The sequence below is a fragment of the Epinephelus moara genome, chromosome 3, assembly GCF_006386435.1.
Source record: "Epinephelus moara isolate mb chromosome 3, YSFRI_EMoa_1.0, whole genome shotgun sequence".
Taxonomy (NCBI): domain Eukaryota; kingdom Metazoa; phylum Chordata; class Actinopteri; order Perciformes; family Serranidae; genus Epinephelus; species Epinephelus moara.
Genome location: NC_065508.1, coordinates 17,638,030 through 17,664,785, shown reverse-complemented (window position 1 = coordinate 17,664,785; position 26,756 = coordinate 17,638,030). Strand labels below are relative to the sequence as shown.

Sequence of the window (26,756 nt, the reverse complement as noted above, 5' to 3'; positions counted from 1 at the left end):
ACAAAAATATAGGCTGCTTCGGCTGATTTTTTTTATGCACACATGTGCCCCTAAATATTTTTTACAGTTTGCGCACACGTATTTTTAGTCGAGTGAAACGCTCTCACTGTCGAGCGCTGGATCTGACAGCCTGAGCACATCGGCACAAAACGCTACGGCGTTCCAGATATTATTTATATCATGAGAAGTCAATACTTTCGGCAGCCTAAATCTTTTATTTAGAAACTATGGCGGGTCAAATTAAACTATGGCGGCCGCCATAGTTTCGTTAATTAATGGGAAACACTGTACAGCTATCAATATCAACCTGTTCAGCCTTTATTTGTACTATATGTCTGCGCCATTTGTTGATACTTTACATAGTTATGTGCCAAAAATGGCAAGACCTCTCCAAAAGGAATTTTACTAGAGATAGCAACCCCTGCTGCAGTCTGCACCTGCACTTTTTACACTTTTATTGAGACGCCCTGTTGAGATACTTTAAAAAAGAAGAAGAAAGTATAGGAAAATATCTGACACTGGTTATTTAATTCAAACAGGATATGGTTTTTAGATTGCAGTGTTGGTAATTAAAGTGTGAGCAGTCAAAGGCCCTGTTTACATCTGGTGTTACTATGCATCTTGTGTGATCGGGTCACAAGTGGACAGCTCTAAGTTCAGGTGTAAACGCACCCAATGCTTCCTCAGTGCGTCCTGAGATCTGTTCACTCAGACCACATTCTGAGTTAGTAAAAAGAATCGTATGATCTTATATTAAAGTTTTCTTTATTCATTATATTCCATTCACTGTTAATTTTTACATGCCTTTGGCCTCTTTGAGCCATGCTGGCAAATAGCAACACAGACGTGGTATCTTTTATCAGTGGTTAAGGACTGATTGTTGATTGAATAGTTGTGGACAAGATGCATTATACAAGTAATTTACAGTGATGTTGCTAGTTAGGCATCTTGCATCCCTGATCCATTAAAATCTGAAAGGACGCTTTTATTTTCCCCAATAATGCTACATTGTGAACAACAAATCCATTTGAGCCAACTACTTATTTTAAAAGTGTTTCTCATGTCACAGAAGTCACTGAGAATGAAACTTGTGTTTTGGATGTTATTTTGGTGACTTTCACTTCAGGCTTGTGTCTGAACTGTTTTAAAAATGTGTTGAAGCAAACAAGAGAAAATGTAATTAGTGCTATACGTCTGTGCCATTTTTTTGACACTTAACATAATTATAGTAGGTGCCATAAAAGGCAAGCAAGCATATCACAACATGGATTGTATTCTTTTCTCCAAAGATGATTTTACTTAAGATAAGAAACTCAACTGCACTCTGTCTGCACCTACACTTTTTACACTTTGCTATTAAAATAAATTTCTAAGAACGTTTTCTCCATTCATTTTATTACATTTACTGTTCATGTCTACGTGCCTTTGTCCTTTTTGATCCATGCTTGCAAATAGCAACACAGAGGTGGCATGTTTATAGATGGATACAGACTGATTGCTGATTGAAGAGTTGTGCAAAGGAGTTTCACACAGGTGCATTAGAGATTAATTATGCAAGTCATTTCTATCAGCTGTGAATAGATCTTTTCATTTGCTTTAACACAGTTAATCCAATAGAGTTGTGGGTCTTTCTAAGAGATCTGTGTTAACAAGTTTGAAAATGGTGTGAAACCAATAAAAAAAGTGTGTACACATTTGCAAGAGAAGACTTCCGCTGTGCCAAGAAGGTGATGACGAAAATCAAGTTAATCCTGGTTTCATTTATGCGTGTCTTAGCAATCGAGGAAACAGTTTAATTTGATCACAAGTTGTGTTGTTTGATGGAAATAATTTCTCTTTTTTTAAGGTTTTGTGAGTGTCAGAGCCTGTTGCAAAGAAAATGAGTCACTCTGGCTAACAACTTTCAGCTTAGCCCTGTGTGTGTGAATGGTTTTGTAACTTCTGAATGGACAAATGTTTTCAAGCAATTAAGAAAAACTCTGATCCATTCATGACTTTATGTAGTGCTTTAGACTCTAGCATTCAGGCTAGTTACATAGCGTGCTTGCCAAACAGATAACATGACGTGCAACAAAGACCCCAGGTGGAATTGAAACGGGGTTGTTTGTGAATAGAAGATAAATTATAGAGAAGATTATGTTGCCAAAGTGTTATAGCCTTCGAAGTGCATTCACAGTTTGCTGATACAAACAGGAAATAGCGTTTAAAGTCAGTTGAATAGGATGTGGATATTATTGGAACAATCTCTGTCATTCATTTGAGTAATTATCAAAATAGTTCAACAAAGGACTGATTTATTTTCGGGAACGTGGCATCAGGAATCCTATTGTACATCAAGTACATATTACATGATGCATGAAACATTCACAGCCCACACAACGCATTGGTTTCACTTCTAAATATGGTGATATGTCATTATTTTTATGTAACCTACTCCTGAATGCCGATAGGTGAGTAAAACAACACCAAAACTTGAGATAGTTCCTAGGTCCAACAGGAGCATGCCAGAAAAACACACGAATATTACAGAGCTAATTAAAGGTACAGTAAGTGACGTCATACAGACACCACTGACTGGTGATGAGCAGCCAGAAAGTCGCGTCGCAACCTCTTCAGCTTGGCTGCTGTGTAGCGATGATTCTGCTCCTTCCTCTTTCACAGATGGCTGTACAAATGCACCCGTCTATAAAATGCACTTTGTCCCCTGATTTCAATGAAAAGCACCAGGAGTCAAAATAGTGATGGTCAAGAGACTCTTAAGGACACAGACATGTAGGAAAGCCAGTTAAGGGATTTGGCTGTGCGGAGATGTGACATTAACATCCTGTGGGAGAACATGCATCCTGCACATTGACAAATCTACTTTGATAAAGGTCCTTGACTGAAGTGTTTGCCTCCAAACAAATTTTGACCCTGTTTACACCTGGTACTACAGTTTTTTCTTGATTGCTAAGACACACTTAATGAAACTGAGTTCCACTTGAACTTCATCATCACCTTCCGAGCACAGCAAGAGTCTTCTTTTGCAAATGTGTAAATGCTTTTTCATCGGTTTCACACATTATTCGCACCCTTTTTCAAAACACTTAACACTGATCTCATAGAGGGACCCAACACTCTATTGGATTCACTGTGTTAAACAAAAGGAAAACATCTATTCACAGCTGATAGAAATCAAGTTTTTCAATGTGGTGAGTCCTGGGGACCCACAGATGGTCATTGGAATGGGTCCCCAATAAAATTAGTGTTTTTTTGACAAATTGTTAAACTCGTGTTTGATGTTATAAGATTATAATTATGGTTACAATCATGCATGTTGAAAATGTATCTTAAAATTAAACAAATAATATCCCAAATCTGAAAACGTAATTTAAAAAAACCAAAAACACCAAAATCACCCACCAAAAAAACATCTGCTTATTATCTTTCTTTCTGAGAAGAGTTTTTATGTTTTCTTTATACTCTTCTTTTTGAGATTATAAACAAAACGGGATCTCGTCCTCTTGCGCGAGATATATGATATACATACAGTAGGAAAATGGCGGCTGCCGATGAAGATGTGTTTCAACACTGAGCGTCCCCAAGATATCATCATCAACATAAATAAATACAGTATCCCATCAGTGAGACAATCACATTATCACAATGTAGCATTATCAGGGCAAAAAACATGACACATTCCCTGGACGTTAAAGCATCATCGACATGAGTGAATACACCATCTGTCACAGCAGACATTGTGATGTAAGATTACAGGAATGTCTGTAGTAATATGGTACATATTAGTGAATTTGGGTAAATTTTATGTACCTAAAAAAGAAGGGCCTTGGGGACCTCAGTGCCGCCATGCCAACACTGCAAACTTTGCCAGGAAACGGCAGCACGCCAAGCTTCAGAGAGTCGAGGATGAGAGCAGGCAGGCGGACAAGTGTCAGATCTGCGCAGTGTACACATCACTGATGGTATTATAATAATATCCAAAACACAAGTTTCATTAACATGAGAAATACTCAAAATAAGTAGTCGAACTCACATAAATTTGTCGTTCATGATATAGCAATATTGGGAAAAATAACAGTTCATCCCTTGGTTCATCATTGATAGTGAATTTACTGAGTCCTTTCGGAGTTTAATGTGTCAGGGACACAAGACGCATACCTATCAACATCACTTGAAGTTAATTATATAATGCACCTTTTGCAAGACTGTGGTCTGAGTGAACAGATCTCAAGACGCACTGAGGACGCATTGGTGCATGTGCACACCTGTACTTAGAGCTATCCACTCGTGATCCGGTCACTCAAGATGCATAATTACACCAGGTGTAAACAGGGCCTTTGATGTGAAAGTGAAGACTGCTCATACTTTTATTACCAGCACTGCAGATCCATCGAAAAATCATATCCTGTTTGAATTAAATAACCAGTTTCAGATATTTTCCCTCGCTTTCTCTTTTCTCATGAAAAGCCCAAAACCAACGCTGTACACCCCCAACTGCTCCTCTGCCTCTCAGCCACAGCCCATTCTTTCTTTTTAAAACAGGTGACAAATACATCGTTTCATTTATCAAAAAAGTCTCTGTAACTTCCTAAAACAGCTGGACGCTGTAATTATTAGCAAATTTAACTCAAACAAGAGTTAATAGTGAATTTGTTGGGGACTATTTTCATTTGCGGATTCACACACTTTGGCAAGTATTTATGACAGCGACAGAGTTTATGTGGGAGTGACAGTGACTCAAAATAAACTACAGTGCCTGTGTTCATGATGATGAAGGGACACGTCAGTCGTTGCAATGGTTTAGATCAATGACTGTTTGTAATAGTTTCTGGACAATAATGGAGGTCTGTGGCACAGAGGAATAAACTGTATCAGACGTAGCTGCTTGAGCAATACTTGTTCATTGTTGGTGTTGGTCTTTTCATGGGATTTGTCAATATGAATATTATAGAAAATCACTAGTCTTTTAATGAACGTTATCTGGAGACTTCTTTCAGATAACCTTCTTACTTACAATGTAATTATTACTCTGCATGAAATGATATTTCCTGTATGTTAACTCACAGATATATTGAATTTCTGATGCCGTGAGCCTCTGGGGAATGAGTCATGTAATGGATCTGAAACACTGGAGGGCACACGTCACATTTTCAATTTTCTCTTAAACAGACTTAAATGACCTCATAATGGTGGATTTTGGAGAAAGGAGAAAGTCTCCCTCCCCATCACCATAATAAATGGTGCACCCATCAACTGTGAATAATTACTGATCCCATGGCATGTGCTGGATGACAAACTCCACTGCTGGGACAAAGGAAATTAATCAAACCAGCAAGAAAGGTCAGCAAAAGATAGCACGTTTACCCTCTGTAAAAGCAAACAATTTCAGTTTCAATTACACTGTTTTACAAGCACTTTATCTTAATGTCTGTGTTACAAACTCCCTGAAAGTTACAGCACATCACCCCGAAAATACCCCCAAAAATGTGGTTAAACAGAAGCTGACATGTGCCACCTTTCAGTTGTCAACCACCAGCTACAGCAGCTGCTGGATTCACACTTCAACTTGCCAAAGCAGCTAACAGTCAGAGACAAACACAGCCCGACAGACACAACAACCACAACCAAGTTATGGCCCCTTGCTTGTTTCTCTTATTGCTCACTGTTCATTGAACAATCCTCATTAAATGAAAACAGGTCAGTCAGCAGGTCACTCTGTTCTGTTTAAGCTGCAGTTTGTTCAAGTCCTTTTAAAATGCAAATGACCAGAAAGCAGCGAACAAAGGGACACAGACACAGAATCAGATTGTAATACATAAAACAACTTTTGCTGATTACTGACATACAGTGTGTTTCCTCACATTTTCTACTGTACTACTGGAATTTATTTGACCTGTGTTACTTGTGTGATATGCTGATTTGATGCTCATTAAATAACCTGTCTCTACGCGAGTTAGTTGGGTGCAGGGTACCATATAAGCCACATTTCCACCAAATACTTTACGTATAGTACCAGCAGAACCATACAGACATGTACCTAAACCGTAGATCTGTTTTGCGTTTCCACTGCAGACAGAACTTAATGTGGGCGGGGTTGTTACGAGATGACAATAGCTGCGTCACTGCTCCATCTACGTAGCTTTTGCTGTATTTTCTAAACGTTGGCAACTTGCTGATCGTCCACAGAACGGGGCTGTGCGACATTTTCAGAGCCAAAAAGAACACGCACGAGTGTTTAGAGCAGAGGTGTAGTGCTGCTGGAGCGCACAGAAAACGCTCTGCTTGGGGCGTCGGTGGCTTGGTGGTAGAGCAGGCGCCCCATGTACAAGGCTGTTTCCAAAGCGCGGCCTAGAGAGCTAGAGGGATAAACGAACATGGCAGCACACTGGTAAGGTAAGACAACACGTTTACATGTCGTTTTCTATATGTTCTCTGACATTTATCCTAACGATATGAGGCGGTCTTTGTGGAAAAAAAGCTTGTTTAGTGGACTAACTTTGCACTTGAAGGTATGCCCATTCACTTACGTTTTAATAGGTCTGACGCTACTATGCGCCCTGGCTGTATCTAGGCTAACGGCTAACATGCTAACTATTATTTTTATGTCACTAGTCACTTGAAACAAATTTAGGACGATAGGAGACAGGTTGAAATAAACCGAAATTTCCCTTTAACTTGTAAAGGTGAAAGGCAGCAGAACATCCGTCATTTCATAGTTATAGTTGACTAACGTATGTAAACTTGCCACCTAAGGAACAGTGGTTACAGTCTAATGTAGTCCAAGCAAGAGTGTTGATTGTCTATCGACCAATCATCAGACTGCAGTCTTTCTATCTTCACATTTTAGTATCAGATCAGTGTGCAACAATGGTGATGTATGAAACAAATCTGTTGGTAACATCCACAACTTCTGACAATGGGAATGAAAAAATAACCGTTTTACTGTCTGAGCCAGACTGCTTGGTGGAAACAAGGCTCTAATGAATTGTCCTGTCCCATATGACTGCGACTGACTCTCCAATGCCACTACTTCACAATTTGACAGTGTTCCTAAACTGAGCACCCTCTCAGCAGCGCCCGCGAGGAGAAATCTCCACGGCCTCCACAGCTCATGCTGAACAGGCTCTGTACAATTTAAATATAGCAGTGGTAAAGCACAATAACTCAGCCTCTCCTCTCGGCTCATTAAAAGAGAGCATTTTAATGGACATATCTGCTCCTCGGGGACTTCAGTGTACTCCCATGTGGGGAATAGAGAAACACTTCCCCCCCCTCAGAGCAAATAAATACAGGAGCTCTTAAGTCTTAATAGCCAGTGAGGCTGTTAAATAACATGTGTGGGCATACGAGATGGATCGTTATTAAGTGCGCATTACAGCGTACACCTGCTTGCATTTGTAGCTACAATATGTATTTGTTAATGCACTCAAGGCAATATGACTCCGCTCACATTCCTACTGATGTCAGCTATATCTTTTGACTGCGTGAACAGTGGTTCTCATGTTGTCTGTGTCAGTGTCTCCATCTTTGCCACGGAGCTCTCACTGAGGTTTGTTTCTCTGAGTTTGCATCTCTGTAAGACGTGTCATAAATAAATACAGTAATAAGCAGTTTCGTGTCTGTGCTGTGTTTAGTGTTCACACAGTTCTGGATTACTCTTTCAAAATGTAAGTCTTGATTCAATAAATGGAAGATCAGTGTCGCTGTATTATAAAATGAATCATGGACATCAATCGGTTCTTACTTGGTTCTGTACCTGGAGCTACACATGCCAGTCAGGCTATTTGTTGTTATAATTTTTCCTCTACAAAACGACTAATGAGAGATTTGATTTCAACGGGTAAATTGGAATGATTACTGTTGTTACACATTACGAAATCTATTAGGAATTGATCTCTGACCACATCCTGAAATGGTTGAGGTGATCACATTACTGAATACATCTCATGTCCACTTGTGCTTAGATTTTCATGCTGTTAAGCTCCGATATCGGATTGCCCAATATGCATTTTCATGCAGGTATAAAGTTGATGGGACACTTAAAGGTGTCAAGAGGCCGGGTTTCCTCATAAATACATTATACACCCATCAAGGTATTTATGTTGCAGAATTAGAATTTCAAAACAGACAATGAATCACTGTAAGTGCAAAGTTATAATAGATAATGTGTCGTAGTGAGCTAAATTAAACTCACTTATACATAATAAAATCATTTAAAAAAAAAAAAAAGCATTACGGGATTTTATGTCTCTGAGTGAAGCTAATTGGAATAAGGGAAACCACATTACCATATCTATAAATCTGTCTGGTGATCTCAGAACTATTTGTATTAATAGCACACTGGTAACGCATAGTAAAACGTCACAGTTTATTTCGATATGAGGCTAAGAATGATGCCACACTGTGGTACAACATGCGACAGGCTCTGAGATATGTTACAGTTTGTCCGCCTTCGACAGGAAGGTGTAACTGGCCTGACAGCTGAGTGTGCTGCGCTCTTGTAACAGTGTAACATATTGATTAACAGCACATATGAGTGAGTGTGCATGTGTGTGTGTCCTACCTTGACAGGAGAGATATGTGTGTGTGGTGTGTAGCCATGTATGGCCTCCATGGCGGCGAGGTTCTTGTCACTCATATGAAGCATCTCGGCACTTTTCCCTGGAGCCAGATGTGCTGGACTGTGCTCCAAGGGGGGCGTCTCCTCATCCTGGTACCTGTACTTCTGCACACACACACACACACGCACAGATACAGATGAGGCCGTTAGTCCGGTCAGGTCATGTTTAATTAGCAGCTATTGCTGTATTTTAGTTAGAAAAAAACCCGTTAAAGGTTGATAATGTTTAATCACAAACAGAATCCACTGTCGGCGTCATTATTGTAACCTTTCATTGACGCTGTCCTTTACATAATGGTGTAAATGTCAGAGTCCCCTCGCAGAGCTGTATTTTAATCACAGTGGCATCTTCCGCCAAATGTGGGCAATCTATATGCAAATCTTGTATATCACATGACATGTGTGACGCCCACAAGTGCAAAGTGAAGACACCATAGAGGCCTCACAATATTGCCATTGTGCATTCAGCGAAGCCATCGTCCCCCACAACCACATGGAGCAACCAGATCCATGACTCATAGTGGCTCTACAATGGCATAACATGCAGCTTCTTCCTAGTAGCCTTACTCCCCTACCGATAACCCACACCTGGGCAACCTGCCAGCAGCCCACTGTGTTAGCCACACATGGTAGGTTTCATTCTAGGCGTGATGACACAAAATCTGCACACAGCATTTTCCATCACACACACATCAGAAGGTGGGGAGCATCACAGTGGAGATCTGCCACACCGTCCTGTGGGCTAGTGCTTGTGTTTTTGCTACGGATCCGTAAACCCTCCTGAAGCCCCCCAGGCTCACAATATGCTCTGCTGCACTGCAGATGTGAAGCAGCCCATTCTGAAAACGGAGAAATTTGGAGGGATCATCTGAATTTTGGCTGATGGCCTGATGGCCAGCTCTGCCACTCTCCCCTTTCTCTTTTCTCTTTCTTTTTTTTTTTTTTTTTTTGGAGGCAGACGGAGAGGGAGGTGCATCACCGAGCCCTGTCTCAGACAGGCTGCCTAGCAACCAGAGCAGAGCAGAGATTGCAGTGCCACAGTTGGGGCTGCCAGCATCGGTCCTGGATCACATTACACTGAGACAGCAAGAAAGAGAGGGAGTGAAATAGAGATGAAGATAAAGGAGAAAGTGAGGGGGGATGGGTAAAAATGAAAAAAGTGAGAACATCCATAAAGGGAGGCAGAAAACAGCAGCATGAGGGTGGGCCAGAGAGCAAATGAATAGTTGCTGATAGCACGGCACCGTACCATAATTACAGGTTGATGAGCAAATGATTGATTTTTCTTAATTAAATACTGCAGTGGATGGCACTGCTAAATTAATGTAATCAGATTTACATATTATGTAACTATACACCACCAACTAGTCAGTGTAGAACAGAACTGAGCTGGTTGGTTAACTAATCGTAATACTGGCTATGTCCGTATGCTCCACAAGGTAAGGTTTGTATTTAATAACAGACTAATTTAAATTTGTTGAAAGATTTGCAAATGACATGAATTGCAGTTCAAAGTAGCCCTGAGCACTTTGGTCTCCACTGCCTCCCCCTTTCCTGCATGACCAACATTCATGCTGCCATGTTGCCTTCTGTCCCACTGGTGGGGGATGTGACAGCCGATGCTCACATGTTACAAGGTGTCCTTTTGGAAAGGGGGTTAGGTGCATTTCATATGACCAGTAAATTCTGTGAGTGTTGCCCAGGGTAGCACAATAGCACAACAGTATAACTGTCTAAATTAAAACAATTTGACCAAGATTAATCTATTTGGAGGTAAATGAATACTGTCTGATAAATCTTAATGCTGCTTTTGGTAAGAGGAGCTGAATAATGGCAAATGCTATGGATTCAAGTGAAGCTAAACATTTATCACTGAGAGGCAAATTCCGTTCAGTCAGTAAAGGGACACTTAACACCTGGGGTATTATCAACGTTCATTACAGTTTTCCAGCTAGTTAATTACTCATCTTCGTAGGTGCACCTGGTGTTCCAGATATCAATCAGTCCCTGATTAGATAGCTTAAATCAAAACCGGTAGATCCAAATCCTGAGAACAGTGACAGTCAACTCCTGTTCCAGATGACGACACCTAAACATTTACCTTTCTGAGTAGGGCAGTAGCACATTTGATCAAAGATCCATATCTGCAGCATGTCACATAAGCTAATTTCACACTATTTCACTCACCTTGAAATATTGTCTAATTGTTATTGTTAAAGGCCTTTTAAAGTGCAGCATTTCTTGAATTTGAGACACACACATTTGAATTTAGCACACATGCTAACAGCAGCACTAGTTTAGGCTGTCAAAAATGGCTTTGTTACAAGGTAATATTGCACCACAGGTAAAAAGTGAGCTTGTAATTTCAGAGCTCATATTAAAATAAAAGATTAAAAATATAAATTGGACTTCAGAAAGTATGACATGAAAACATCGGATATCCTACATTCTCAAACTCCTGTTTTGAGGCTTTGAGTTTGGCATTATGGCCGTCGCCATGTTGTTTTTTTTGGAGTCAGAAGTGACCATAATTTGGTGAGATACTGACGCTGTGGAAGAACAAGGGGTGGATCTCACTGAGAAGCCAAGGACACTATCAGCAGACAGCCTGTCACTCAAAGCAGCCCACCCGTAATTATTCATAACTTTAACCAATAATAAAATGTAAATGGGTGAGTCATATGAAAATTCAACCCTGTACAGTTGTCATGAATGGAGAAATTAGCTACAGAGACCAAAACTGTTTCTTGCACCAGGCTGTAAACATGTTTATTTCTGCTGTAAAGTTGGGCATTTTAAGATGAGGGTCTGTGGGGATTGACTGGCCTCTGGAGCTAGCCCCAAGTGGCTGTTCAGAGAACTGCAGTTTTTGGCACTTCCATGTTGGCTTCATCTTTGGTCATCATATTGGTCCATGGTCTACGTTTTAGGGCTGCTGATTATGGCAAAAAAAAAAATTAAAAAACAACTCAAGAGGAGAGGGAGAAACCCCATGCTGTTGGCAGAACAGCCGTGGACTGTGATGACTGAGCAGCATACATGGATTACAATATAATATATTTGAATATATTTCTTGTTTTTTTCCTTGATGGTCTGAATAAGTCACTACATTTGTTTCAAGTTGCCTTTTAGAAATCACTAGAGGGTCTGAAAAGTCACTAAAGCTAGTAGGAAGGAAAGGAAAGGGCTACACTGGATGTATGACACAAGACCAAACGAGACCCTCACTGCAAATCAGAATGTCACGCAATAATCATTTTATCTTGAATATCTCTTATACAGAATTGTTGAAAGCCAAAATCATAACTGAAAATGAAATTTGACCAGTCCCCCAGCCCTACCATGTACACATTTTGTTAATAAGTGCCTCTTTTGATACTGTTTAATATTGTTCTGCTATTTATTTCAAGACAATGATTGTGCCTGTGTGCATGCAACATACTTTCATTTATTCCTTCTATGCTTGTTATACAAATACGCATCTTGACTATCATCATGTACTTTAGACATTATATATTATCAAAATTAGGTCCTATGAAACCCCAAAAGTATTATAATTCTGCAATTAAAGGCATTAAAAGTATTAATGTCTTACACATAATAGAATGAGTATTTCCTTGACTGTGTAATGAGAGCTGTGTCTTTTATTAAACTACTGAAATGAGGCAGAGATACTAACTTCAGATTTTTTTAATTACAATCTATGCCCAGCTGGTATATGACGATAAGTTGGCAGTATTTGTAAACAGAGAGGCAAAGAAATTCTTTTATTTTGTCATCACAGATAATAAGCATTCATGTGCACTATTATTATATTAACACAGAGCTGGATTAATACATGCAAGACAAATATAATATGATACCGCATAATACCGTATCTGTTTCAATAATATCTGTTTTAATGCACACAATTGGACACCGTGTCAATAGAATTTGTTTTCCTCAGGTTCTTTTCTCACAAACAGCGAGTTTATAACAGCAATTAAAATCTGCTTCTAACCGTACAAACAGCCCCCTGAATTACCACTGTAACAAAATACCTCTGGGTTTTCTCGGCTTTATTGTATCAGTATATCATCGTGGAAGGAATCCAGCACATCTTTAAGGAATTACTCTGCTGTAAAGGTCAATATAAGGAGAGTCTCCTCACAGTTTGCAGTTGCATTAGTTGGCCCTCCTGTGCTATAATAAGAGCTGCACGCTGAGTAGCTGAATAAGCTCTTCCTTCAATGGTTAAATGAGTTAACGTAATGTAGAGTAAATGTCAAATTCTATCTACCATCATCTCAGTTTGTAATTCAAGGACCAAGCTTGAGCTTTTTAAATTACTGTGCATTAGGTATAATGATGAAAGCTAACCTCACCTCTCAGGCATATAATTTCCAAGAAACTCAGACTGCAATTGCATTTGACGTGTGAGGTGTTAAAGGAACCATGAGAAGCTGTTCAGGTGTAAATTAAAGGCAGCAACTCCCCATTGCATCTTCACAGAATTTAAGCTTTTGCGAGTTCATCTATTTGCATTTTCTTCAATGATGATTAATCCATTTTTTTTTTTTTAAGATTTGGATTAATTTTAACATTTGCTGCTGTGATTAACTCAAAGGGATTTTGTGCTGGGTGCTAAGTCTCTGTGACACTTCACAGTGCTGTCAGAATGAACCATATGCTGGAATTAAGTTGTATGCAGTACAATACATCGCGGTAAAGTAATTCTGGACAGGTAAATGTGCTTGAATTCAGTGGAATTTGATTCAGGTTTATTAAGAGATGTTTGAATAATATGTTTATGTTTAACACAAAGACTACACATTCCTCCTAATCAGGCAACTGGTAATGATACATTGTCTGAAGCCAAACAGCTTGGTTTCATCTATTATAAAAAAATATATTGACTGACTTGCGTTTTGCCTCTTATATATTCTACTGTCTTTTGATTTTACCTCCTGCTGTTTGTACTTTATTCTTACTTCTTAAAGAGTAAGCGTGGTATTTTTCAACCTGGACCCTGTTTTCCCATGGTTTTGTGTAAGTGCCTAATGGAACAACAATTTTTTTAATTGGTGGCGAAACAGGCTGCAGTGTAACCATTCAGGGTGTGTTCGCACCATCAGTTTACGTCCACTAAAAGTGCTTGTTTTTGCCACTGACAGGTTCAGATGATATTTCTAAGTGTCTCATACAGGGCTCCAGGAAAGCAGGTCAGCCTTGCTTTCAATTTCTCCCAGTGGCTACTTGCGATATTGCAGCAAAAAAATCCATGTACCACCATTGTAAAAGAGACACCTGTTAAATTGTTGACAGGACACTTTGAACTGCAAAAAGGGTCAATGAGGACTCTTTCTATTGTGTCTTTCTGATCCATGAAGATTTTATACTTGTAAACTTTCCTCGAGCTGAGAGAAGCAGTTTAAAAATCCGTGACATCATCACAATGTAAAGTCTATGAGCTAAGCAGGAACTCACGGGTGGGGCCAGCAGGAGAAACACTGCTGCGCATATTCAGTGGGCCACATTGCGTGAAAGTCAACCCAGAAGCTAGAAACTTTTTTTTTGGCCTATGCACCAGACGAGCAATTGAATAAGTGCCATCTTGGCATGCGGTATCTAGTTATTATTATTCATCTGTGGTCTGACAACATTATGGAAAGGGCAGAGATAGACCTTTTTGTTAAAGACTAAGATCCTAAGCCCCAAAATTGCCATCACCAATCACACCAGACAAATTAAACAGTCATTTTAGCTTTAAATGCAATCTGGTAGGTTTGACGACAGTTTTCTCTAGGCTGTTTCTGGTTGAACAAAAAGGTCGGTCTCTGCTGAGATCCTTTCTATAAGTTGTCAGACACCTAGAATAACAATCTTAGCCTGTCAGTGGACAGAAATTGATGGTGTGAACATGCCCCGATAGGTTACATTGCAGCCTGTTTCGATGCTGCCAGCTGCAGCGATCTTGCTAAATACTGGTCCAGTTTTAAAAACTGATATTCCTATTAGTTATTACTTATACACAGAATTATCGGAAAATGGGGTCCAGGTTGAAAAATACCAAACGTTACCTTTAATAAAGTCCTTATCAGTCGTCACTATTCTGCAACCAGTAGACATATATTTCTATCACCTGTTTTTACAGTGACCCAAGCTCTGCCTTAGTTCATTCATCAGTAGAAATTAATTTACCTCCCTCAACATATTTTATGTAGGCCAGAGCACCTGCTGGATGTTAGTTAGTAGGGCAAACCCTCACACCCACACACTGGCACCTATAAAACAGCCTAACTTAAGCAGAATCCTTGTAGACTTTTTTTTAGACTGATGATAAATAAGAAAAAGACACATCCTCCCCAACATCCTCGGCCATTTTCACTTCAAAAGAGAACAATTTTTACCTCCAATGGTCATGTGAACTTTTTTTCTTTGCCATTACTTCCATCAAAATCTAGTCACTGTTGCCTTCTCAGTTGATTTTCACTCTCAAGTGTCTTCTCAAGTGCCAAACCCCAAACACAGCTTTCATCTCATTTGCATTATCACAATTGCGGTTGCCAGCCAACACCTACCAGTACAACTGTTTTTTTTTCATGTACATGTAAGCCTCAGAAGACAGAAAATTCACTCATCTCCTGCCAGTGCTAACTTCAGACTATTCTCCAAGGTGTTTCAGCACAACACTTTGACAAGTGTTAGTATCCTGTAGCTATGTATGCTGCAGCAACAACAACAGACTTTACATTTACCATTGGGGCAGCCTGCTTAAAGCTGCACCAGGAAGGATTTTAATGTAAGAATCCCAACCAGCCTAAATCAAAAGTAGGGCTGCAACAAAGAAGAGCTTCTTATCCCCCCATGGAGACGCTCTAGATTCACCCACTTTGCCCAAAATGTAGTCTGCTGTTGGGTGTAGTCACCCCAATCTCTTTGTAATGCTGAAAATTAACAGCTACCTTAACACGCAAACAGAAAGATGGCTTTCTAAGAGCGCAGTTTGTAGAGTTCATGCTGAATAACACAAGGCTATTCATGATTTACAATGTATTTATTAATTTATTATTATAAATCATGCCCTAAAAAATAGAAGCACACGCGCAAATGCTGTATGAGGATGATCATTGAATGCAGAGGGGCTCCTGGGCTCCTGGGCTGCAGAGTGAAGGTGTTTCATATTGAGCATCACCTCGATTGCATCAGTCCCACAGGGAGACAACCAAGGTGCCCACTCTGCCCAGTATGGCGCTATTCAAATTGTCCGAATAAATCTTTGATCAAACATGTAAAAATACTTCCAGCTGTGCATGTTTTGAAGCTCATTACTCTCCCAACCAACTGAAGACTTCCTCTAAAAATAAAAATAAAATCCCCAAAGTACTGTTGGGCTTTCTTCACCACCAGAAGGCTTATGTTACTACAGTGGAACAGGAAAAGTCATAAAAAATCTATGAAGAAAACAAAACTCCCTGGATACATGCTCAGCACTGTTTTAGAGACTCAACATTCAGTCCTCCTTACATCTCAGTCTTTAGTATTCGCTTGTTAATTTATGCTCATCTAAGCCAAATTAATGAGATTCTGAATCTCATTTCTGTGGGATGATTCATCATTGATAAGACCCACACAGATGTATCATCCTCAAATTTAATAATCACATTAGAGTCATGGATACAGTAAATGGTGCCATAGTGGGTGCTTGGCTGCAGTGCCTCTGCTGCGGGTACTCGGGGGAGATCTTGTCTGTCTGGATCCTGTTTTCACTCGATGCTTATTTGTAAGATAAGAAAAGAATGATATTTATATGATATGGAGGATAAATTGTAGACCATGTGGGCTTAAATAGGCTCGGTTTTTGCATACAACTGAATAAAAACCATGGCGAATCTCTTGAAATAATGTACCCTGACTTAAACCCTGTAAAACTGACCCAGAACAACATGATTATTTTCATTATTGACTAATCTAATCTTTCCTAGAGCCCAAAGTGACGTCTTCAGTTTGCTTCTTTTGTCCGACCAACAGTCCAAAACACAAAGACTCTACATTTACAAGCATTAATGACAAAGAAAAGCAGCAAATTCTCACATTTGAGAAGCAATTGTTTGACATTTTTGCTTAAAAAAATGATTGAAGCGATTAATCGATTATCAAAATGGCTTATCATAGCAGCTCTGACTGCTATTAAAAAATCAGCAGAAACAGCAGGACCGTTAACACAAATAAATACCTAGTCTAACATGCAACTACACTCCACTGCATTCTGCAGTTTACAGGTCAGGTGAAACCTGCTCCCCTCAGTTCTTCTAATTCTCCCCATAGGTCGCACACAAAGCTTGGTAATCTTGATTGTTTCATCCCCTCCCCCTCTGCCCACAGAGGCATGCACACACCATTTTTATGCTGAGTGCATACATTTTTATGTATGTTGCACTTGTAGCAGGAGATTGTAGTGTTAACCCTCCCCCAGCCCCTCTGTTTTCTCCACACACATACACACAAACATTCAAGTGGAGGCCATGTTGACACACAGCTTTGTGAGACTGGTTAATGGTTTTCACCAGAAACAATCGTGTAATAACAGCAGCAGTGGGTCTTTCTTCTATCCAATCGTGACACTGCTTGCGACAAAACAAATCTGAAACAGCTTTCTAATGAAGTACTCTCTAGTCTAAACAATCTCTTTACTGCTGTTAGGAAACAACCTTGAAAAAAAATGGCTATCCATGCAGTTAAAAGAGAAGTCGGATGTTTATCTGAAGCATGAGAGAGGAATTTGTCTAAATACAGATAATATAGCCCACTCCTCAAATCATAATTAAACATAGCAACATGCACAAACACTCACAACCTATACACATAAATGGCTGTTTTCATTGCTCGTGTTTAAATGATGGATGTTTTCAGTATGGATACTGGCCATGCTTACTTGACTTATTGGCTGTTAGCTGTTGCTAACTAGCAAAGTATTCACCAGCCATGTGTGGGAGTGTGTCTGTGCGAGTTTGTATGCAGCTCAGATTCCGACTGATCTCACAACTGACAAGAACTTTGTTATTTTCCTTGAATCTCCTTCTAGCTCTGTACATTTATGAAGCAGATCCATAAAGCCCGGGGTAGCCACAAATTTCTTTTTTGCTCAAGTTGTATTTTCAACCCACGTCGACGCGTCTTCAACTCGCCCACTCGCATCTTTTCAGTGCCCTTTATATGCAGTCACCCTGCATCTAGTACTTGCCTCGAGTTCTGAGTCTTAACACACCTGTAGAGGTTATTTGTGAATTTTTTAAATTCTGTGAAGGTTGATGTCATGGAGGGAAAGTAGTGTGATTCTGTCTGTGTGCTACACTGAGGCTGAATTTGGCTTCAGAGGTTGATGATGCATATCTGTGCCAGATGCTTAGCGGGGTGGGTTTTTAATATATTATGTTCGTGTCTGTTAACTGTCTGACATCAAGATAAATTAAAAGTATCTGTGCTGAATGTTGGCTGTGAAAAGGGCCTTTTTTTGTTATCCAAGTAGTCCACCACCATTTCTCCAGTGGTGATGTGCTCACCTCAAGGTTTTCAGTGGTGAGCCATGTAGCTAGGCAACCCATCTTGATATAATATGCAGATCCAATTCTGGTGATTTTGACTTTTGTAAAGGATCATGCTGGCAAGTCTGAATGTTTGAGTTCTTTCAAATAAGCTGTCTAGGCTCTTGCAGAATTCTCATACATATGTTCATCCTGTCAGTAAGACACTGTTTACTTTGATGAGCAACATCTTTGTGTACCTCTCTGGCCATCTCTGTGCAGTGCTGGTTTTTATATTGTGAGTGTGCTACTTCAGCTGCAGTATTCGATGGCAGATAAGCTGGGTAGAGCAAGTTAGCAAGGTAGAGACGACCCTGAATGCTTCAATCTTAAACCTGAACAGAGCATTAGCAAATATCTGCTGCCGCACATCGCCGCCGCCGCCGCATCTCCCCGAGCTTACTGTCAGAGCTGAGCCTCACTGCTCTTTATAAAGGAAGATGACACAAACAGCAGGATAAAATAGGTCAGATCCATAGGAGGAAGTGCGTGTTTGCAAAGCTATAAAAACAGTTACAGTAAGGAAGTGAAATGAAAAACCAGCGCCTCACACACAGGAGCAAAGGCCGCACAGGGCATTGCTGCTTTGATATCACCTGCTGATGTTTTCCACATCGTTACTCTCGATCATTCGATTGGTTGGCTGGTAATGAGTGACAGCAGGTCGTTTCCCTGTCCATTTTCCAGTAAAGACGTCTGAGAATCGATTCTCAGGGTGAGGTGATCATCGATCTTGATATTGAGATGAAGGCACACTGAACCCTGAGTCGTAAATCATTTATTACATTAATACTCAGTTTCCATTTAACCTGCGTCCTTTAGCGAGTTTGCATTGTGTGGCCTTCGATATAAGCACTGCACTGAAGACAAACTTCAGCGAGGCAGTCAGTCTTGATTAAATGTTGTGAGGCCATCAATGAGCATTAAGCATAAAAGAGCACATTAAAGCACTGCTGAACGCTTCCAACCACATAAAGAGCCTTATAATTAAGATCCTGAATTAAAGATGACTGAGAGGCTCTTTGCTGGGCTTTGTTTAAGAATGGTTATGCAAACAAACAACCTTGGAACATCACCTCAGGAAATGACCAGTCATGTGGTACCTATAGTTACATAGATACTTAGCAAACATATGGCCATCCTGCACAATGTTGGGAATAAAAATAAAGATGTAAAGCTGTAAATGAATAAACAGGGACAGGATATAGAGGAGCTGTAAAAGCATATCCCTGCTGCAATGTAATGCACATCCCAAAAGATTTGGCCAAATAAAATCCCACCGATAACAAGCCACCACGAGACTGCAACAGACTGGATGCAAGCTGTTTGGGGGCTACTGAACCTGCTGGAAATATGTACAGAGCAGGTATTTGGGCATGTTGAGGGGATATTGTGACACTAGAGAAATGATCTCTGTTGACATGCTGATGAGAGAACAAAGATGCTAATCTTGAATCTGATGATGAAGATGATCAGCATATTAAGCAGAAAAGCAGTAGTTAAAGAATAAAGCTTTACATTAAAAAATGCTAACATTCTTGGATCATGTTTAAGATGAGCTGAACCCTGTCATTGTAAGACAGATCTGATATAACCAGCATTATATACTGCAAAAAAACCTTTTAAAGGTCCAGTGTGTAGGATTTAGGAGCTAGCAGACTGCTGATTGCAACCAGCTAAAATTTCTACCGATTAGAATTCCTTCAGTGTTCATTGTTCAGGAGGTTTTTACTGGGAGCTGAATTATCTGCAGAGGTCTCCTCCTCTCTAAAACAAATGGACAAGGTGACTAAAACTGGTAAACTCACCCAGCACCTGCTATGTGTGCTGACCTTTTCTCCGATAACTTAATATGTGCAAACCTTATTTCTGATTCAGACATTCAGGAGGTTTTTGCCAGAAGCTAAGGTTTCTGCAGAGCTCTCCAAAACCAACTGACCTGGTGATTTAAAGCAGTAAAAACACCAAATAAAACATTTTTATGTAACAAACCGGTGTTTCTCTGGTGCTGTTTGGCATGCCAGAGACAGACTGTTAGCCTAGTACCTGCTAATGTGTGCTTTATCTTTTTTCTCTTCCTCTCCAGAACAAACACAATGGTGATTTCAACCGGTAAAAACACTGTTTAAAGCAGTTTAACGTTTAAAAATCTGTGTTTTACCGACACTGCTTGTTGCAGAGTGCCTTCTAATTATGATGGCTGATGCAAAAAATGTGAATGGCCCGATCTAAAGTCGGTGTTTGGTTTGTTCCTTCTGGGATACTGTAGAAAAACAGCGGTGTAACATGGCAGTCTCTATAGATGAGGACCCTCTCCCTATCTAGATAAACGTCTCATTCCAAGGTAATGAAAGCAAAGCGATTCTTATTTACAGGTGATTATACTCTATAGAAAACACGTTATGGTATTATATTCAATTTCTGCTAATATATCCCCCTAAATCCTGCACTCTGGACCTTTAAATTGAGTACAGCTAATGCCATTTTGAAATCTATTCCTATTACAGATTTAATATTTGCTGTGGAGTTACATTTTTACTGGTTGGTCATGATGAAGGCAAAATGAATCTGTGGGTGGAGAATTTTAATTTGTTTTCCACAAGGAAGGCGTGTAGTCTCAGATGGAGATACATTGGAAGATATGAGCCAGTAGGGAGTGAGGCGGAGGGGGGACACATGGGATTATGTGTGCTAGTAATACTCAACACTGAGCACAGCAGGACCTCCCTTTCAGGAACCCAGAAAGCAAACACCCACATTAATTTGCCCAGCGGTGTCTCACAAATATAGAAATAGTTCTCGTCTACCAGAATAAATGTAAAAGTAATCACGATTAATGAAGTACATCAAAAAAGCCACCTAGTTCATTTCTCATGACAGATTGAATTCTAGCTATACGAGACAGAACACACACCAAAATGTCAGAACTGAATCAACAAACAAATTATCTGGAGCTTTGTACACATGTACACATCGCTTTGGCAAGCGTTGGGACAATGCCTGGACAGAGAGGACCAGTGTAGTCAGATCTGGCTTCGAAAAGCCAACAGATTAGAGTGCCATGTGGAGGGAAACTCTGAGCTGGCTGCCATACTGGAAACACCTGAAGCTGGGAGGGAGGGCCAGTGGGGATGAGATGGACAATCAGTGAATATGAATGAATGACCGTGCACTCTCTTTGGATAGAAAGAGACCAAACCACACTGCAAACACACAGCTAATAGTCTGTTCTTTGCTGATAACAAGCGCCTGGCTCTGATTCATCAGTGGGCTACAGCAGGGGCACTGTTCCTGTTACCTGATTTCAAGCCTCTCTCGCGGTGTATACAGTTTCTCTAATGATGAATGATATTTAAGTGGCCCTGAGCAATAAAGCGCATTTCCCAAGGTCAAAAGCATGCTGTGCAGTTTGCTTTGCTGGGATGCAAAGCAAAATGTGGACCAATCAGCATTGTGAAGCATATGCTTAGCCCTAACGTGACCTGCCCTGCATATAGGGAGGAGATGTCTGATGGTGATGGATGTTTCATTCACTGAATATCAGTAAACATTTATGGTGTAAAGAAAAAAAACACACACATACACACACAACCAAAACAGTTATCACCGAACACAGCCTGCCAAGGATGCTGTCGCCTGTTGTGTGTAAATGGAAATCGGCCATCTATGAGCAGGAAAAAAAGCAGCCACGCGGTGATGTAAAGGTAATATGATGAGAATAAGCTGGCACCTGAAAGCATATGGACAAGAGAGGGATCCGTAGGTGTGATCCCTGCACTAATTACTCCAGTGGCTGTGTAATGAGAAAAGCGCGGTTCAACTGAGCCTGGCACACAAACGCGCAAATTCTTACAGAGGCCCTTTCTGTTTTTTTTTTGTTTCATATTTATCCAAAACTAACAGTCCACATCTTGATAACAGCCGCTGCTGCATCCATCGGCTGCCTGCATGGCATGCACCCCCAGGCTTACCTTGCACCCGAACATGAGAGACAGGGTCCGGTTGCTGCAGATGACCTTACACTGGCACATGACCGGCGAGAGACACTTTAAATTCCTGACAGGCAGAGACATCAGTCCAAAGCCTCACACCAGACAGACAGCACAGACCAGAGCTCGTCGGTCCGCCGCCACTCACTCACAGCCACGATACAGTTAGAGGAGAGCCGCGGAAAGCTGAGAGGGGAGGAGGGAGGGGGGGTCGGTGATGCCCGGTTAACAGGCGGGGTGCCCGGTCCTAATGTGACCGCAGCGGCACTCGGGTCCAATGCTTTTATGGGACATCAGATCATGCATGTTGGACACCTTTAAAGCGTCGGTGTGTCGCTGTGCACTGCCATGTCGTGCATAGGTTTAACACGGGCAACATCATTATTTGTACTAGTCTCTCTCGCTCTGTCTCCCCCCCTCTGTGATTGACCGTAAAGTTTGTACTTAACGCGCAGCTGGAATCATAAGCAGTAAAGACACTCAACAGAGAGCAACTGTATATCTATTTAGCTCAGCAGCAGCATGCAAATAATACTGCTAGTAATATCAAAGTTAAAACGCACACACATGCATACACACGCGCACTCACACAAGGCAATGAAAGCTGGGAAATATTAAACAGCCACATCAAACAGCCTGCTCCTCCACCACATGTTACAGCGTGATAACTGCGCCCCCTGTTGGATATATAGGAAACTACTGGAGGAGCTGTCCAAGGTGCTCAAATATTTCATCAGTGGACAGCACTATATTTTACATGGCTGCAAAATACCCTCATGTATCTGCTCGCTGTTGGAGCTAAATATGTGTGTGATCTGCATGTAAACACACATACACACTCACAGATAATGAAAGGAAGTATGTTGTATCAGTATTTGTGAGTGTCAATATTTTCAGTAAAAATTAAACTAAATAGATAAGTAACAAAATAGAAGAATATGCCAGCTAGAAAACCAGATTAAAAAAGATAAATAGATAAATATACAATAATATTAAATACAAAATTTAAATAAAGACATAAAGTTCAATTAGGTCTTGAGTTTGCTTTTAATAACATTTAATAACATTCTGTGCGGTCCTCAGGCAGACTGTGGACACAGACGTGGACCATAGCTATGAAATGAAGCCTCTCTGTGAGTTTTTGTTCTAACTTTGGGGATGATTAAAAGGCCACCACCAGAAGACCTGAGGGTTCTAGAGGGTTCATACGATAACCAATTTCCTTATATCACTGTGTACAGCGTTAATTTGACCCTGACAGTTCTACACAGGCTATCAGATAAAAGCAGGATCACTTATCATATAGGAGCCATTAAAAGAGTTTAAGAGTGGACAGTTGTTTTTTCGGTCGTAGAACTGATATGGATTTCAAGTCTCTGTTCAAAATGATTAAAAATGGTAAGATAACTGATGCTTGTGACTTCATATAGGCAACGTAAACCTTCCTATATGTTTGTTCTTACTCATCTCTGAAAAACAAAAGCAAACTGAAGTTAATGCACCTCATAGTCATTATCCAATTTAAGCTTTATTTTGTATAACCCTCCTCTATGTAGGACAAACATATCAGGTCGTACTGTATACACCAGATATGTATTTATACAGTTGAGTAGATTACTTTTGATTCAAGTAGCGTTTTCAGGCCAGCCATACATAAAGATGGATATGACTAACACTATAATCATCATGGATACAGCATAATTACCATGGTGATCGTATACTTTAAATGGCTTCCCCCCTGCCACTACTGTATTACGTGAGCGTGAGAGTCACATGGAAACCTGAACTGTGGTGTGCAGCATTGATTTGACCCTGATGGCTCTATACAGGCAATACAGGTATACAAAGGCAGGACGGTTTATCACATAGGAGCTGTTAAACAAGTTTAACTTGAGACAGAAAACTTGAATACAAATGTGAATACAATTTAATGTGTTTCTCTAAAAGTTCACAGTTAAATTTACAGGGTTAACAATTGTTTTTTAGTCAGTTTAATCGATTTAAGCCGCAGAAGCAGTTATTTGGAATGAAAGTGCTCAGAGAAAAGTTGTTCGAAACTATTTAAAGTGTTAAGATAACTGACAAGTGTGACTTTAAATAAGCAACTTAAACTTTCCTACAGTATTTTTGGTCTGAAACATCTCTAAGAAACAAAAATAAATTGATATATTAATAGAGTTAGTCACACAGATTAATTTAATGTTATCCAAAAATAGAGTATAGCATAGTAGTTTGAAAGATGGATACTTAAGACAACCAACAGCAGGTCTAACTTCCTTTTTTCTTTCATACCAACAGTCATGATGTGTTAACAGGCTTTACGTCCTTCACAAGATGAATGTCTCATTTAGTTTCCATTTGTGTTTTTATTCCTCTCCACTCCTCCTGTGTGAGATTGTGCTGACATGGTGAGCCCACAGGGTGGAGTGAGAGAACCAGGTAGGCTACATTTAAATATTGTGCATTCATCTCAGGACCGACTGCGGCGCAGGGCTCAATGCTCCCGGGTGACGTCAGCGTTAAATCGAACACAGAGGCCGTTCCAAATACACCAGTGTGCTGCTGATAGTGTTTTTTTTTTTGTTTTGTTTTTTTAAAAAAAAACCTTATCACCCTCAGAGAGAGTCGGGGGATATCCTGGGAAATCTGCAAAGTGCTAAAGACATCAGCAGGATTATCACAGGCCTACAGAGGGAGGTCATGAACTGAACACAACGTGAAGCAGTGTGACTTTCTCAGAGAAAATGATTCTTTACAGTCAAGTGAAAGAGCCGAGAAAATAGTCTATAAATCAGCAGATCAATACAGTTGATACACAAAGAAAGCAGACTGTACAATAATGTGCTTTCCAGAACAATACTATGAACATCCATACAGCTACACAGCACTCCATCATGATGACATAATAGAAATAGATACTGTGTGTGTGTGTGTGTGTGTGTGTGTTTCAGTGTGTGGGCATGGCCTTGTTCACATTCTTATTTTAGCACTCTAGATGCATGACGTTCTTTTTCCTCACAATCAGTCTAACTTTATACCTTGACTCTTGTCTGTGATCACATAAGAACATCGAGAAGACTTTTCAAGCCCACATCAGTTTCCATGGATATTGCTTTCTAAAAAGGAAAACTGTGTCCTTGATTGCAGCAGTGGACGAGTTGTATTAAGTGACTCCAGCATTGACTGTACACTGAAAAAATATTGTAACAGTGAGTAACAGATTTGCAGTAGGCCACCTCTTCAAAAATCACACAAGGGTGGTTCCACACACATTACATCCACACAGTTTCTCTGCATGTTCCCTTTATACCAAACTCTGCTCTTAAAGTAACTGACTGAGCTTTTTATACAAGTTCCTTAGGCGTGATTTAACACACTTTGGAAAATGGGACCAGTATCTTATCGTCTAATCAACAATCCACCACGTTGCAAGTGGCTTAGACAAACAGGAGAAGCCTTTTAAAGGTCCAGTGTGTAGGGTTTAGGGGGCTATATCAGCAGAAGTGGAATATTATATTAAAAGTATGTTTTCTTTTGTGTATAATCACCTGAAAATAAGAAGCGTTGTGTTTTTGTTACCTTGGAATGAGCTTTTCATATCTGCATAGGGAGCGAGTCCTCACCCACAGAATCTGCCATGTTCCTACAGTATCTGAGAATGGACAAACCAAACACTGGCTCTAGATGGGGCCATTTGGGTTTTGTATCAGCCACCCTAGGTAGCAGCCCCTCTACTATACGCTGAACAAAATTGGAAAAACACTGATTTTTACATATAAACTGCTATATTATGGGTGGTGCAGTGGTTAGCATTGGTGCCTCACAGCAAGAGGGCTCCTGGCTCAAGCCCACGGTGGGAGGCTTGAACCCAGGGTGGGGGAGCCCCTCTGTGTGTAGTCTGCATGTTCTCTCCATGTCAGCGTGGGTTTTCTCCAGGTACTCCAGCTTCCTCCCACAGTCCAAAGACATGCAGGTTAACTGGTGACTCTAAATTGCCCATATGTGTGAATGTGAGTGAATGGTTGTCTGTCTCTATGTGTCAGCCCTGTGATAATCTGTTTGGTTTGGAGAGGAGGAGACCTCTGCGGATAATTTGGCTTCAGGTAAACACCTCCTAAACCATGAGCACTGAAGGCAGGGGCGAAAATCCCATTTCATAGTTGGGGGGGACAATAAACAGTAAAATTTTAGAGAGTAATTCCAGGGGGGGACAAGGAAAAAAAGTTGTAGCCTGTCTTTTATACAGCATCTTTTACCGCAATTTGACGCTTTAATCTTCTCTCTATCTCTCCAACAGGCAGAGTGAATGACTATACTAACTAAACTAAAACTAAAACTAAACATTTCCTGCAATTAAACTGGTTTATAAACAGTGTGCTGTGAGATCTGCCGCTGCGCACCTCACAATCGTGCGTAATAGTTGTGCGTAATGACTGCTCCTCGTCTGCATGTCTTTGATGTTTGTCTCACTGACAGGAGGAGAGCCTACAGACAGGTACCCATACGAGCCGCTCCGCCACAACCGTGCGTAATAGTCGCGCGTAATGACCGCTCCTCGTCTGCATGTCTTTGATGTTTGTCTCA

The 26,756-nt window shown here is 40.4% G+C and overlaps 1 protein-coding gene across 5 annotated transcripts in view; it reads right to left on the bottom strand.

The window, feature by feature from the left end:
- Positions 1–26,756, bottom strand: part of LOC126388064 (disks large homolog 4) — an 89,048-nt gene that overhangs the window by 38,340 nt on the left and 23,952 nt on the right. For 4 of the 5 annotated variants that reach the window (XM_050040954.1, XM_050040955.1, XM_050040956.1 and 1 more), the window contains exons 1-2: positions 22,155–22,525; positions 8,564–8,725 (exon numbers count right to left, since the gene is read on the bottom strand). In XM_050040954.1, the coding sequence (XP_049896911.1) occupies positions 8,564–8,725; positions 22,155–22,256 (264 nt within the window). In that variant the 5' untranslated portion in view covers positions 22,257–22,525. Of the gene's footprint in view, positions 1–8,563; positions 8,726–22,154; positions 22,526–26,756 lie in introns of those variants that run through there. The other variant, XM_050040958.1, reaches the window with a different exon arrangement.